The 14,040-nt window shown below is 39.9% G+C and overlaps 2 protein-coding genes across 2 annotated transcripts in view; both read right to left on the bottom strand.

The window, feature by feature from the left end:
• LOC309855444 (uncharacterized protein) overlaps positions 1–12,210 on the bottom strand; it is a 61,665-nt gene extending 49,455 nt beyond the window's left edge. The window contains exons 1-3 of the mRNA XM_082715784.1: positions 12,098–12,210; positions 9,933–10,053; positions 5,716–5,781 (exon numbers count right to left, since the gene is read on the bottom strand). Coding sequence (XP_082571910.1) covers positions 5,716–5,781; positions 9,933–10,053; positions 12,098–12,134 — 224 coding nt within the window. The 5' untranslated portion in view covers positions 12,135–12,210. The remainder of the gene's footprint in view (positions 1–5,715; positions 5,782–9,932; positions 10,054–12,097) is intronic.
• Positions 1–14,040, bottom strand: part of CENPU (centromere protein U) — a 627,562-nt gene that overhangs the window by 342,880 nt on the left and 270,642 nt on the right. The gene's annotated exons all lie outside the window — the stretch shown is intronic.

Genomic DNA, 14,040 nt, shown 5'->3' with positions numbered 1-14,040 from the left:
AAATCTGACCATGACACTGAACTCCTTAGGAGAAAGGTATTTTAGAGATTTTCAGGTTTAAAACTAAGAAATATTTTAGGAGCTTAAATGGGACAAAATTTCAGAAAATTGTAATTCTCATTTCCCATCATAGTTTATGGCAAAAGAAAAGCCAGAGAAATTCTTTTTTAAATGGCTGTGAAAATTTTTTTTTCAATTATAAAAACAGTCTTCATGTATGTATAAAAGTTCTTTTTTTCTTAGTTGGAAATGGCCCATCTCTAAGCATATCTTACCATCTCTTCCTCTCCAATTTACTTCCTCCTTCCCAAATGCATTTTAATACTGTACCAATGAATTCCAGAACTAAATTATTGTTTTGGCCCTTGGTTCCTGAAGAAGGGAAAGATATGCAAATTTCTCTTTTTATTAATAAATGCATACCTTCTAGTATATTATAGGCAATCTCATAACTCATGTCAACCTGAATATTTAACATCATTTGGATTTTCAAATACAACACTTAACTGTAATAAAAGGAAGCCTGAAGACTCAGTATTCAGTAGAATTCTACGATAATGGACACCAGATTGCAGATCAAAGTTATTATAATGTAATGATCTCACTGAGCATTTCCTCTTTGCTGTTCAAATGACAGAGATTCCGGCCGTCAAGCAGAAGGAAAGACCTCAGAATGTGTGACTAGTAATATGAGGCTGCCAGTGTCCCAAGCTTACAGCCTAAGTTAACTAAAGGCAATTCACATTCATTAAGTTGGAAAATAACAGTGTATTAAAGATTTCAGAAGGGAGCTGAGTGTAAACCGTATTAATCACTAGGATAACATTTCAAATAACTATATGGCTTTCATGAGGAGATCTGACATAAGTGGTATCAACAAAATTATTTTTTTTAAATAGTTTTATTTGACAGACAGAGATCACAAGTAGGCAGAGAGGCAGGCAGAGAGAGAGGTGGAAGCAGGCTCCCCGCTGAGCAGAGAGTCCAATGTGGGGCTCCATCCCAGGACCCCAGGATCATGATCTGAGCTGAAGGCAGAGGCTTTAACCCACTGAGTCACCCAGGCATCCCATCAACAAAAGTATTGATGGCGTGTAAAATTATAGATCAAGCTGCTGCACAATTGAGGTTTGAAGAAGTCACTAACATTTTTTTTTTCACAAAAGGAGGATCTTATTAAATGCTGGCAGAGGCATGTGGTAAGCCAAATGGCCTCCTAACTGGTTAGATTTTCTGACTTGCAATTATGTTGGTTTAATTCGGCTTGGTTACCCTGGACCCTCTATAAAGTTACCCAGTCTGTACAGGGGATTAGGAAGCAGAAGCATGAACAGCTGGTGCCAAAATAAGTCCCAGACCTAATCTCTTTCCCCCATGTCCTTCCCCTTTCTCCACAACCTGCCAAATTCTATATTCAATATATCGAAAATCAAATGAGCCCAGAACTTGAACAGAAGATTATTGAAGAGCGTGAGTTTTGGAGTTAGATAAACCCAGCTTGGAAGACCAGCTCAGCCACTTACTAGCTATGGGATCTTGGTCAAGATATTTAATTTCTCTGAACCTCACTTTCTTCATCTGAATATCTGAATAATGAATAAAAATATCTACTTCACAGATTTCACCATGAGGATTTTTTGTTTCTCTTTTTGTTTTTTTTGTTTTTTTTTTTAGCCCAGGATCTGAATGCAGCAGCCAAAAGAAAGTACCAGGAGTATCACTGTTATGTTTCCTGAATAGTCTTTATATGTCTGCTATGTCAAGAGAAAACAAAAGAGAAGGTAGGGTTAATACCTAAGTCTCAGAAAATAACCACTTTTCCCACCAAAGAAGGACTTTGGTGATGATGACATCTGAGATACTGTGTAATATTACTATTAATACCACCTTACTTCATTTTAGAAAAACGCTTTGTAAGTAGAGACCATCCCAAAAGTCACTGGTTGCCAGTTGGATAACATTTGTAGAATTTGAGGGATGGCCCCAAAATAGCCATAAAAATTGCTGGAGTTCACAGCACAAATTAAAATGTGTTCTTCTCAGATTCATGAAAATTAAAACATCTACTTTTCAAAAGGTATCATTAAGAAATGAAACAGCAAACCACACGTTTGCAAAAGGGCTTACATTAAAAATATATAAAGAAGACTTATACCTCAATAAGAAGATAATCCAATTAAAAATGGGCAAAAGATTTGATCAAATTCACAGAAGATGACATACAAATGACCAATGAACTTGTGGAAATACTTTCAGCTTCCTAAATCATTAGGAAAACACAAATTAAAATAGTGAGTAAAGACTCTACATGACCATTAAAGTGGCTACAATTAGAAAGACTGACAATAACAAGTGTTGGAGAGGCCATGAAGCAACTGGATTTTCATACACTGCTGGTAGGAATGCAAAATATTACAACCATGCTGGAAAACAGCTTGGCAGTTTCTTATCAAGTCTCATCCAACCCATCAATTCTACTTCTAGGTATTTACCCAAGAGATTGAAAAAAATGTCTACAAAGAGACCTATATACACAAAGACCAGCAGCTTTGTCCACAACAGTCCCCAAACTGAGAACAACCCAAGTGTTCATCAACAGGTGAATGGATAGATAAATTATGGCATATGCACAGAGTGAAATACTTCCCAGGACCAATAAAATACTGACACTCTATGGGTAAATCTCAAAAAACATGCTGAATGAAAGAAGGGAGACACCAAATAAAACACCCTGTATGTTTCCACATATGTGTATGAAATGCTAAAAACAGGAGATCCGTTGGGGGAGTAGAGGGAATTGATTGCAAGGGAGCATGAGGGAACTTTCTAGAGACATGGAAATATCCTCTATCTTGACTGTGGTGGTAGTTACACTGATATACACATTTGTCAAAATTCATTGAGCTGTAGACTTCACATGGGTACGTTTTATTGTATATATGTGTATCTGGGTAGTAAAGAATTTAACTTCACCCAAAAAGGGGTCTGGCCTTTTCCTTCAGCTTCTGGGAGGTAATCTATAAGCCCTTGGAATGTCGTGTATGATAGGAGTGTCTTTGTTTACCGGGGGGCCTTGGATTATGTTCATCATCTAACAATGTGACATAGGGTTGGAGCTGGATGCATCCGATAGCATTTAGGGTAGGAGCTGATCACACCAGGAAGACCAACAAATCTGAAGTAGGTGAGGGCTTTGGGTCACACAGTATTGGCTTAACCAAAGGGGCTGGAGCCTAGAGAATGAAATTAGCACACAGGCAACCACTCATGCCTGCAAAACAGAACCTCAGTGAAACTCTGAACATGAAGGCGCAGGTGAGCCTCCCTAGTTGTCAACATTCCATGTATTAGACACAGATAGGAGGAAAATAGCACAGCCGAGACTCTGTGGGGAGAGGACATGGAAGTTCCACATTTACTTCTCTTCCTGGATTCTGCTCAGTGTCATTTTTCCCTTGGCTGACTGTAATCTGTATCCTTCCCCACAATAGAGTGTAACTACGAGTAGGACAGCGTTCAGCGTGTTCTGTGGGTCTGCTAGCTAGCAAGTTATCAAACCTGCACTTGGTGTCAGAAGCTAGAGTGGGTTTATGGAGAACGTGTCTCCATGAGTCTTGCAGTTTCCTAAACTCCTTAGGACTCAGCTCTAAGCTTTAGCAATATCACATCTCAATACGTATTATTTTTTAACGTATGTATGTACATATGTTTGTGTGTATGTGTATATATACACACACATCCCCAATGAAACATTGCTTTGACTGCTAGAAAAGAAAGAATCTCTTAAAATTTTTGCAAGGGCCTTAATATTTTGTGCTCCAGATTTTTTTTTTTTTTAAGATTTTATTTATTTATTTGACAGAGAGAAATCACAAGTAGATGGAGAGGCAGGCAGAGAGAGAGAGGGAAGCAGGCAGAGCCCGATGCGGGACTCAATCCCAGGACTCTGAGATCATGACCTGAGCCGAAGGCAGCGGCTTAACCCACTGAGCCACCCAGGCGCCCCAATGTGCTCCAGATTTTAAAGACATAGATAGAGCTTTATAAACTTAGAAAAAATATGAATGAATGGGCCTCAAATCACAGAATTTATCTGGGCAAAGTGGGAAGAGATAAGCACACCAGGGGTTGTCATTTATTTTTCTCTATGAATATTATTTAAGGGCTGCCTGGGTGGCTCAGTCATTAAGCATCTGCCTTTGGCTCAAGTCATGATCCCAGGGTCCTGGGACTGAGCCCCACATAGGGCTCTCTGCTTCTCCTTCTCCCACTCCCCCTTCTTGTGTTCCCTCTTTTACTGTCTCTGTCAAATAAATAAATAAAATCTTCTAAAAAAATAAAATAAGAATAAAAAATATTATTTGAGTGGTAAAATTAAGGGTAATTTTTGTCTCAATATTTTTCAGCATTTTTCAAATTAATGAAAAAATAAATGTATACTGGGCAAATTTATAAATACATACTAATATATATAAGAAATTCAGAAATATGAAAATTTGACACTTAGAACCTTATGGTCACTGGAAATACAAAACATCTATTTTCATTTATACACAGACTCTTGTTGCAGAGAAGGAAAATACTGTGGTCAAAGCATGTAGGCTTAAAACATTTTATATTTGTATAAAATTCTGTAGAGGAAATAAAATGGAAAATAAGGGGGCGCCTGGGTGGCTCAGTGGGTTAAGCCGCTGCCTTCGGCTCAGGTCATGATCTCAAGGTCCTGGGATCGAGTCCTGCATCGGGCTCTCTGCTCAGCAGGGAGCCTGCTTCCTCCTCTCTCTCTCTCTGCCTGCCTCTCTGTCTACTGTGATCTCTCTCTGTCAAATAAATAAATAAAATCTTTTTAAAAAAATGGAAAATAAGGTGTCACGGAGAAAAAGGAGCAATTAAAGTATCCAATGTAGAAGATGAGCTTGTTTTAGAATTTGTAAAAATAGCTGATGGTTGCTATCAAATCACTATGGTATTTTGCACTCAATTAGATTCATTTTAAAAAATGAGATAATAATTTAATTTTACAATTTCACTATTTATAGTATGCCAGAAGTTAAACCTCTTCAGTTACTTAAACTTTTGTTGAACGATTTTATACGTAAACCTAAAAGTTTGTGGCTCCTGTGTATGTTTTCAGAATTATTTGAGGGGTACATGAATAAAAGATTTGAGGGCCACTAGCGTTCACTGTGAACCACATTTGGCAATCAGGGGATAAATGTAATATTCAATCTAAGCCAAGGACACTCTGCCACCTGGTGGCTCAGAAATTTTCATGGTCACTAAGCAGAAATAAAAACCTCTTCTCAGATCAGCTATGATGATAAACTAATTCATGTACATAGAATCAAGGATGTGGATTATTTGATTACAAGGCATATAGGTTCAGAGGAAGAAATAAAATGGTTAGTTCTGAATATTATCATTGCAAATCTAGAAAATTATCATTGGTAGTCTTTTAGTGGGTAGGAAGAAGTCTAAAATTTCTCGCCTAAGATCAATTTCAGAGATTCTTAAAATTTCAGAGATTCTTAAAGATTTCAGAGATTCTTAAAATGCTAGTCATGTAGTTTTCTGAATTTAAAAGCAACTTTTACTTGTCATTTTATTGTGGAAAAAAAGAAAAAAACTGATAGACTATATGCACTGTATAAAAGCGCAATCATCAAAGATTTCATCATACTTTAATGAAAAAACATACATGTAAATAGTTATTACCTGCTTTCAATGGCTATCTCAAAATTCCTGTGGACTAATGATGTTTTCTTCAATTTGTCAACCTTTCTGTCAAAAAATAAGCAAAAAACAAGAAAATGTGGACATTGGCAAAGTAAAGCCAGTGGCTATACTTCTAACTTCCTGAAAATCCTTCAACAACTCCTCGGACTTGCAGGTAATAGAACTTAAAGGTGGTCCCCTTTCTAGGATGTGTGATTTGAACACATACGTGTGTTCTTCTACCACATTCTCTAGATAACTTGGAATAGACAGATGAGAAACTCTTATTTTCAGGATGCAGCTTCACAATCTTCAGAGTTATTGATAACATACAAATCACACTGCAGATGATTTCAGAACTCTCAGTCCCTTTCATAGAAGTGCCAATCGAAGTGTGTTTCTCTCATATCCCTGTACAAAAACATTTTCAGTTTAATAGGTACCGTATGTAATGGCTGGCTTTGTAATTCCCTAAAGAAAAGAAAGTAACCATTTAGAAACAAAGATAAAAACAAAAGTGGAACATCTACCTTGATTTAATTTTACTTGAAAGTGGTCAAGTGTAAGAGGAAATAAAATTGCAACAAATTTGCTAATTTGACATCAATTCCACTTAGAGTGGAACTGATTCTTCTCTAGTCACTATTTTTTTCTATAGAAAAAAAATATGTAACATAAAAGTCATCATAATCTCTTAGGTTGAAAAAAGGAAACGGGGTCAGGAATCCAGAAGAGTCAGCTTTTTTCTCTGTTACCCTAATTTAAAACTCTGCTTTTTTCTTTCCTCCCTCCCATCCTTTCTCCATCACTTCTTTGTTTATTTGTTTGTTTGGTTGGTTCCTTGCTTTACTTTGGGATATCTTCATGAAAACAAGAGCTCTCTTCTAGAAGTTGGAGGGGTTATTTTGTTTGGTTGGTTGGTTTTGTTTTTGGCTTGCATTAACAGATGATCCTTAAAAGGTCCATTTTATTTACATCTATTAAGATAACAAAAGGACATATTAATGCATGTGCATATGGGGGGAGGAGGATGTAACATACTGATACTGCCCCCCCCCCACCACCAGCAGGGCTAATGATATTAGCTGCTTTATATGAGCATCAGCTATAAGACAGCCTACCCAAGGAAGGTATCATGTCTTTTTTAGTTTATTGTTCCTACTAAGCCTGTCACCACACTTGAATTTAGTAGGTATTCAAAAAACAAACTTATTTAATAAAATGAATAAATAAGACTATGCCCAAGCTAGCTGAAGAAGCTATTATATTTCATTTTGGTTGCTCCTGGGTAATGTTCACATTATCCAACAAAATTTTAAAATATAGCTGCTTCTGAGCTGTCTTGGCTTATAGCTATCTGTTTTGCTTCTCATGTGGTTTAGTCAACTAAAAATGATAGTTTAGAGTAAAAACATATAAAATAATTTAAATATAATCATTTTTAATGGTTAATTCAGTGTCCACAAATGAGTAGCTTATTGGTGACATCTGGCCTGCAGATGTGTTTAATATTAACATTTTTTATAAACAAATACAGGTATTTAAAAAAATTTTTTTTGAAGATTTTATTTCTTTATATTCAGAGGGAGAGAGAGTGTGTGTGAGCACATATGCAGGGGTATCGGCAGGCAGAGGGAGAAGCCGGCCTGAGGCGGGACTCGATCCCAAAACCCTAGGATCAGGATCTGAGCCAAAGGCTTAACTAACTGAGCCACCCAGGGGCCTCTAAAGAACTCTGTTCTTAAGTATACAGTAGGCAAGTTTTGGATGGCAGCAAAGTTTTGCATGGACTGATATCTTCAGTAAGTCACAAAGCATTTATGGCTTTGGCCAAGAACTTAATTTTACAGATAAAGAAACTGAAACAGATTGATGACGAGTTAGGAAAGGATGCTAAGGAGCTCTTGCCCTCAACAATAAGTAAAACCAAACCCTCCTCAAAACCTTCCATTAAGATTAACACTTTAAATAAGAAAATTTCATATAAAAATCTGGTTTCCTCATTCTTCTCTAAAAGTCAGAAGATGTGTCAATATCTACAAATCCTTAGTGACCACAACTGGCTATGGCCGAATGGCCACTGCTCCCTTGAGAAGAAACATATCTGCCACAATATCCACTACTTTTTCCCCCAAACTGAAGCCAGTTTTCAGGGGCTACTTTACCATCCAATTAGTAGTAGAGAAATATTTCTCTGTTGCCATTTTTCTATCAAAAGAGATTAAAAGGACCACAGAGTTTGAGGAAGAAAAAAATGGGTGAACGATTATTTCTTTGTGGAAATTAAACCTATCCCTGCCTGTTTAATCTCTGGACTATGTTTATAGGACTTTGTTTACGGGACTTGCCTGGCCAGTGTGGGCATCCGAATTTGTGACCCCCTGAGATAGCTCACGAAAGAAGCTTTGTCAACATGTTCAAGCACGTAATTCTAGATAACATGTGTGTGTGTGAATATGAATACGAACAAGATTTCAAGGCATAGCTCGCCTCTAAATGGGGCTCACATTTCACAAATTCACCTACAAGAACAACTAGGTAAGTTTTGAGAGGCAGTGACAGTGACTTGCCCTACCCCACAGTGAGACATAAAATTGTAGTAACTAAAATCCTACACGTGACTAGCCACCTCAGCAGCTCCAGAAATAGAGCGCAGTCTGTGTGGAGTTTAGAATATGATACAGTTGGCATGGTTGAGTGATAAAAGCAAAGTGCAGGGGCACCTGGGTGCGCAGTTGGTTCGGCAGCTGACTCTTGGTTTTTGGCTCAGGTTGTGATCTCAGTCCCCTGTGGCACTCCCTACTCGGCAGGGAGTCCGCTGGATTCTCCTCTCCTTCTGCCCTTCCCCCTGCTTGCACTCTCTCCCTTCATCTCCCTCAAATAAATAAATCTTTTAAAAAAAAAAAAAAGCAAAAATACAATAAAATGTATTAGCACATACCCATTTGTGTATGTGTTGTTATATATAAGGGATAATATTTTTAAATTATGGGTGGATTTTTTTTTGTGTGTTTTGGAGTACAAGCCTTGGGCACTTAAAGCATCTATCTGCCGAAGGAGAAAGACTGGAGTGTGTTTCATGCGGTAGATGTTATCGCTGACAAAGTCAATAACCCTTATTTCTTCCTTCTTCCATGGCGGCAGAAACCCCACAAAAGATGCTGGGGAAATGCCTGATACCTTCCATCCTTGTCTTCTTTCTGGCTGCGGTGCTTCATGTGACATGGGTATGGATAAAATGAAAACTAGAGAAATCTGTTGGGATGGCTCCTGAAGAGATTTCTCACCCTGATATAAAGGACAGAGACATGAGGAGATGTCTCTCCATCCCAAAAGCTCCCCTTCACGATCAGCCTCTGAGCGAGGCTGTCGGATGAAGTGATGCCCAGAGTAGCTGTGACCCTGACGTGATAAGACAGAATAAGACAGAAGACGACAAGTCTTCCTGCAGATGGTGGAGACAAGGGTCGGGAACCCTCTGGCATTGAGGCATTGCCAAAACAACTCTAAAGTCCTTAACTCCCAGAGTTTTTTTTATCTTGCAAGATTATTAAATGTCTTCATTGATGAGGCCACATTGAGTTAGACACCATCACTTCTACTTCACATCCTTCTAGCTTCTGCATTACAGAAAGAACATCTAAAGGAGGTCTGAGGTAATATCCGATAACTGATACATAACAACAGTGTTACACAGAGAATTATTCCAACTCCTGTCTGCCCCTGGAGTATATCAGCATCCAAGCCCAGAAGACCCAAGCTCACTGGGTTCCCTCACAGAGTAAAGAAGATGGCGGCTGTGTTGGTGACAGTCGGCGGGGTTGTGTTTGTCTTTCAATCTGTGACATCCAGTCAGGGAGCAGGTAACCGAAGGCACAGGGAAAAGTGGACCCCCTCCACAACCGCTCTGTCTGGGTTCTGGGAGGGTGCAGCCTCATGGCGGGGGGGGGGGGGGGGGCATAGGGGCAGGATCAACTTGGATCATGGTCAGGTGGAAGGTTTAACCCAAGGTTTAGCTTTCATAAGCCACGTGTGCTGGGGCCTGCGTGCTGACAGGCCTCAGAAGTAACTAAGAACCCTGGCGAGGAAGTTCCCCAGAGGCAGCCGCCCTTGCAAGGGCAAACTGACTCTGGAGAGAAAGAAGAAAAGATCTGGCACACAAACCCACAAGGGCTTAACCTGATTCTTAAGTCAGGGGGACAATGAACAGATTGTACCTGAGAATGACATGATGACTTTTGCAGTTTAGAAAGGTCATCCCTGCAGCAGCGTGTGTGGGTCCCGGAAGAGGTGGGCAGCCTGGAGGCAGGTAGACCAGCTCGGAGGACCCAGTGCGGTCTGATAAGGGGGAACAGTACCTCGTCAGAGGCAGGGAGGACAGAGAAGATGGTCAGGGAGGAGCCTCTCTTCTCCTTGGTGACCTCTACGCTCCTTAAGGGTGAGACGAGAAAGAACAGGAGTCTAGGATGCTTTTTGGTTATCTGGTTTGGATGGAGGCTGGGAGATAGGAGACCTGTAAGGTGGTGTCTAACAGGGTAAGTTTGAGGTGGGGTTTACAGTACACGGATGCATCTGACACACGAGCAAAAGAGATGTGAGCTAGACATGTACGTGTGAGAGCCATCACCACAGAAGTGATTTCGAAGGTATGGGTGTGCGTGAAAGTGACTCTAAGAACATATGAAGGAGAATAGCATCGGGGCCGTGCCACACCCGAGGGGTGAGAAGCTAGAACCCTCCAAGGAACCCATACAGGAGCAGCCGGAGAGAAGAGTGGGAAACCAAAAGAATACGACATGGTATAACAAAACCCAGGCTAAGTGCAGATTGAAGAAGCAGTGGGTGTTCGGTAGAACTCCGTGTTCCAGATAAACCAAGGCCTGGAGAAGGCACATTTTTGTCTGGCAACATGGAGGTCCCCTGAGGCAGCAGCAAGAGTAGCTTCGAAGGGAAGGAGAGCCAAAGCCAGGGGGCCACGTCGTGCACGAGAGAGTGGGAAAAGCAGAGTACACTTCAGAAAGGGTCTGCCAGGAAAGCAGAAGGTAGAAAGATGCCAGGAAAGCATACAAGCTTGCAGGAGGGGGTTTTGCGACGTTTATCCAGAACTCCGGCACTTAAGTCAACACGGCATAGTGCAATCACAGAAGTAGACTATGTTGACATTGATTTCCGACTTAGAACCGAGAGGCTGAAAGTAAATGACGGCCAAGGCTCTCACTCCTTTGAGGTCATCCAGTAGAAATACCGGACAACTCATTTGTCTTCCGGGGACCTTTATGAAAAGAGTCTCAGGAGGCACCTGGGGGGCTCAGTGGGTTAAAGCATCTGCCTTCAGCTCAGGTCATGATCTCAGGGTCCTGGGATGGAGCCCACATCGGGCTTTCTGCTAAGCAGGGAGCCTGCTTCCCTCTCTTCCTCTGCCTACTTGTGATCTCTCTCTGTCAGGAAAAAAAAAAAAAAAAAAAAAAAAGAGCCTCAATCTTTCGCCTGAAGACCTCTTGCTCGTCCACTGGACCTTGGTTGGTTGATTTTTCACTGGGTGTGCCAGAGTGGGTTTCCCACTCTCTGTGTTGTAAGTGAGAAGCCCATGTCAAGCTTTTATCTCCCGAGAGAGGACAGTCCTGCAAACAGGCCCCTGATGTGTGTCTAATGCATATGCAATCAATCTGATGACCCGACCCATGACTGAGAAACATAGGACTTCTGACCGTCTATGTTTCAGGAAGCAACACAGAGAAAATTTCTGCCCAATGGAGAAGAACATTTTAGGTGATTCTAAATCTACATTGGTTGATGGACTGGGGAAGATGACAGGGACCCTGGCAGCCCTGAGCCCTGTCTATGGCTTGCATTGTTGAAGCACCTAGATCTATAGTGCTAGTTATAGGACCATATTTAGCAAATGTTACAGTACATTTTAAATTAACTAAAATAAACAGATTCCACATTACTATGCATATTTCGCATCATAGCTATAGCATGGGGTATTTTTTTATTCAAAGAATAATATTATTTGGTCTCTTGGAACACTGCAGAACAAGGTGTTGTAATGATATAATCTTTTCCTATATTTCAAAGAAACGCAGTTATTTACTTACATGTATATTCACTAAGTTTTGCATCAGGAGTAGAAACTTATAAAGTCATAAAGTAGGGCAAAGTGCTAAGCATTCTATCATTTAATAAAAAATCCTAGTTATTTTCATGGGGTTTTAAGTACTCTAAGGGTGAATCACAGTGAAACATTTGGGAGTCTCTCGTCCCTCAAATCCTAACATAAAATGTGGTGTTTATGTTAGAAAGACTGCCAAAACAGAGTGCAACCTCACACTTAGACATAAACGAACTCCTATTTTCCAGTCATAAACAAAACCGAACGCACCGAGCAAAAGATCCGTCCCAGAGCAGGTTTTGGTCATTCTTTCCCATAAACCAAGGCACACGCATTATATATCACACGGCCCGGTCTCAGCTGGGGTTTGGAATTTCCTTTCTTGGTTCTACCTATTGGAGGGAAGAAAAATAATCCCTTCAGTGTCGGAACACACTGTCAAGCTATTCTAAATCACTGTGGGCTAGAAATCTCTCGAGTTTTCTCCTCATGATTCAAAACCAGTGCAGAGATTGAGACAAGGCTGAAAATCATGTTGACAAGTAAATCAGGAAAAAAAAAAAAAAAGAATAAAATGTTAATAAAGAACAAGCTGAGTGAGAGTCTCTGTGTCCTTCAAAGCAAGCCCACATTCTGTCCAAGAGGTCTGTGATGTCCTTCTTGGCCTGGAAGTCAGAAGCAGGCAAATTCTCACTCACTACCTGTTTGACTCCGGGTCCCTCTCTGAGCGTCAGTCTCTTACATATAAAATGAGGGGATCTGACTACAGGACTGCGAAGAACTCTTCCCTTTAACTTGGAAAGTCGCTGATTCTTTCTTTTTATTCCATTAGGAAATGCATGTCTTACATGTGTCTCTACATAACAACAAGGCATATAGCAGACTCAAAATACACGGGAACTAATGAACTAGTATTAGTTCTCACTGAGAACAAGAGGATCCTCTTTAGCAATTATTTGAGAAACTGTAGCTTATGAGTTCTCTTCAGAGTAGGAAGAGAGAATGTTACATGGTAAAAAGCTTCTGGACTGAAAGATTTCTGGTTCTTTGTTAGTGACTCCAGCCCTGTTAGATCCGCAGAGCTCAAAAATCAAAATCTTTTGGAAACCTAAAGAATCCTTTTGTTCTTCATGCCTACAGGATCCCCATGCCCAGAATGCAAAATCTGGACCACCTGGGGAATGCGTTTTACAGAAAAAAAATTGCAGAAGTACAATCCCTAACAGAGAACTTCAGTGTACCTTCTGAACCAAGAAATAACCTGGGCAGAAGATCTTCACTTCAGATAGGAAATGGAACAATAGAAAATAAAGTTCTATTTAAACACCTTTGAGCAGAAAATAAAGGCAGAGAACACGCTGTAAACTGTGTAAAGACCTAACCACCTCTACGACTTATTTTTATCTTCGTGGAGCTCAATTTCATCATTATTAAACCTTTAACCCTGGATGAGTTAATTTTCTATTTGGGGCTTTCTCCTCTAGAACTAAGTAATGTTTGGGGTGGGGGAAAATTGATCCAGATAAATTCTAGAGTCACCTCAAGCTCCTATGATTCTAAATAATACGACTTTTCTAGTTATAGAGGTCACAGTTCATATCACAAATTTGTTTTAACATGGAGGAAACTTGAGGACATTATATTTAGCAAAAGAAGCCTGTCACCAAAGGACAAATACTATATGATTCCTCTCATATGAAGTATCTAAATCATAGAAACAAAAAGCAGAAAAGTGATTACCAAGGGTGGTGGAAAAAGGGAGGGGGAAATAGTGCTTAGTGGATACAGAGTTTCAGTTTTGCAAGATGAGAATGTTCCAGAAATCAGCTGCACAGCAGTGCACATATACTTAACATTACTGCATTGTACACCTAAAAATAGTTAAGATGGCAAACTTAATGTTATGGATTTTTTTTACCACAATAAAAAATAATTTTGTATTAGTATGAAAGGAAAGAAGAAATCTAAAGCCATCCCAAATTCAAAGACTTAGAGAAAATGTCTATTAACTGGCTTGTCTACCAGATATGTTCATTATTTATTTTTCAACAGTTAACGAGTATCTACCCTGCGGTGCTGTCTATTGGGAACAAAACAATGGACATGACAGAGACCCAGCTCTCACAGGTAAGGAGAATAACAATTACATCTAAGGGAAGTAAGTTCCAGAAGAAGGGACACACCGAGAGTAATGGAAGGATAGGGATGAGGAA

The sequence above is a fragment of the Mustela nivalis genome (assembly GCF_964662115.1).
Source record: "Mustela nivalis genome assembly, chromosome: 20".
Lineage (NCBI taxonomy): Eukaryota > Metazoa > Chordata > Mammalia > Carnivora > Mustelidae > Mustela > Mustela nivalis.
Note: the sequence above shows the minus strand (reverse complement) of the source record. Positions and strands in the feature narration are given on the sequence as shown.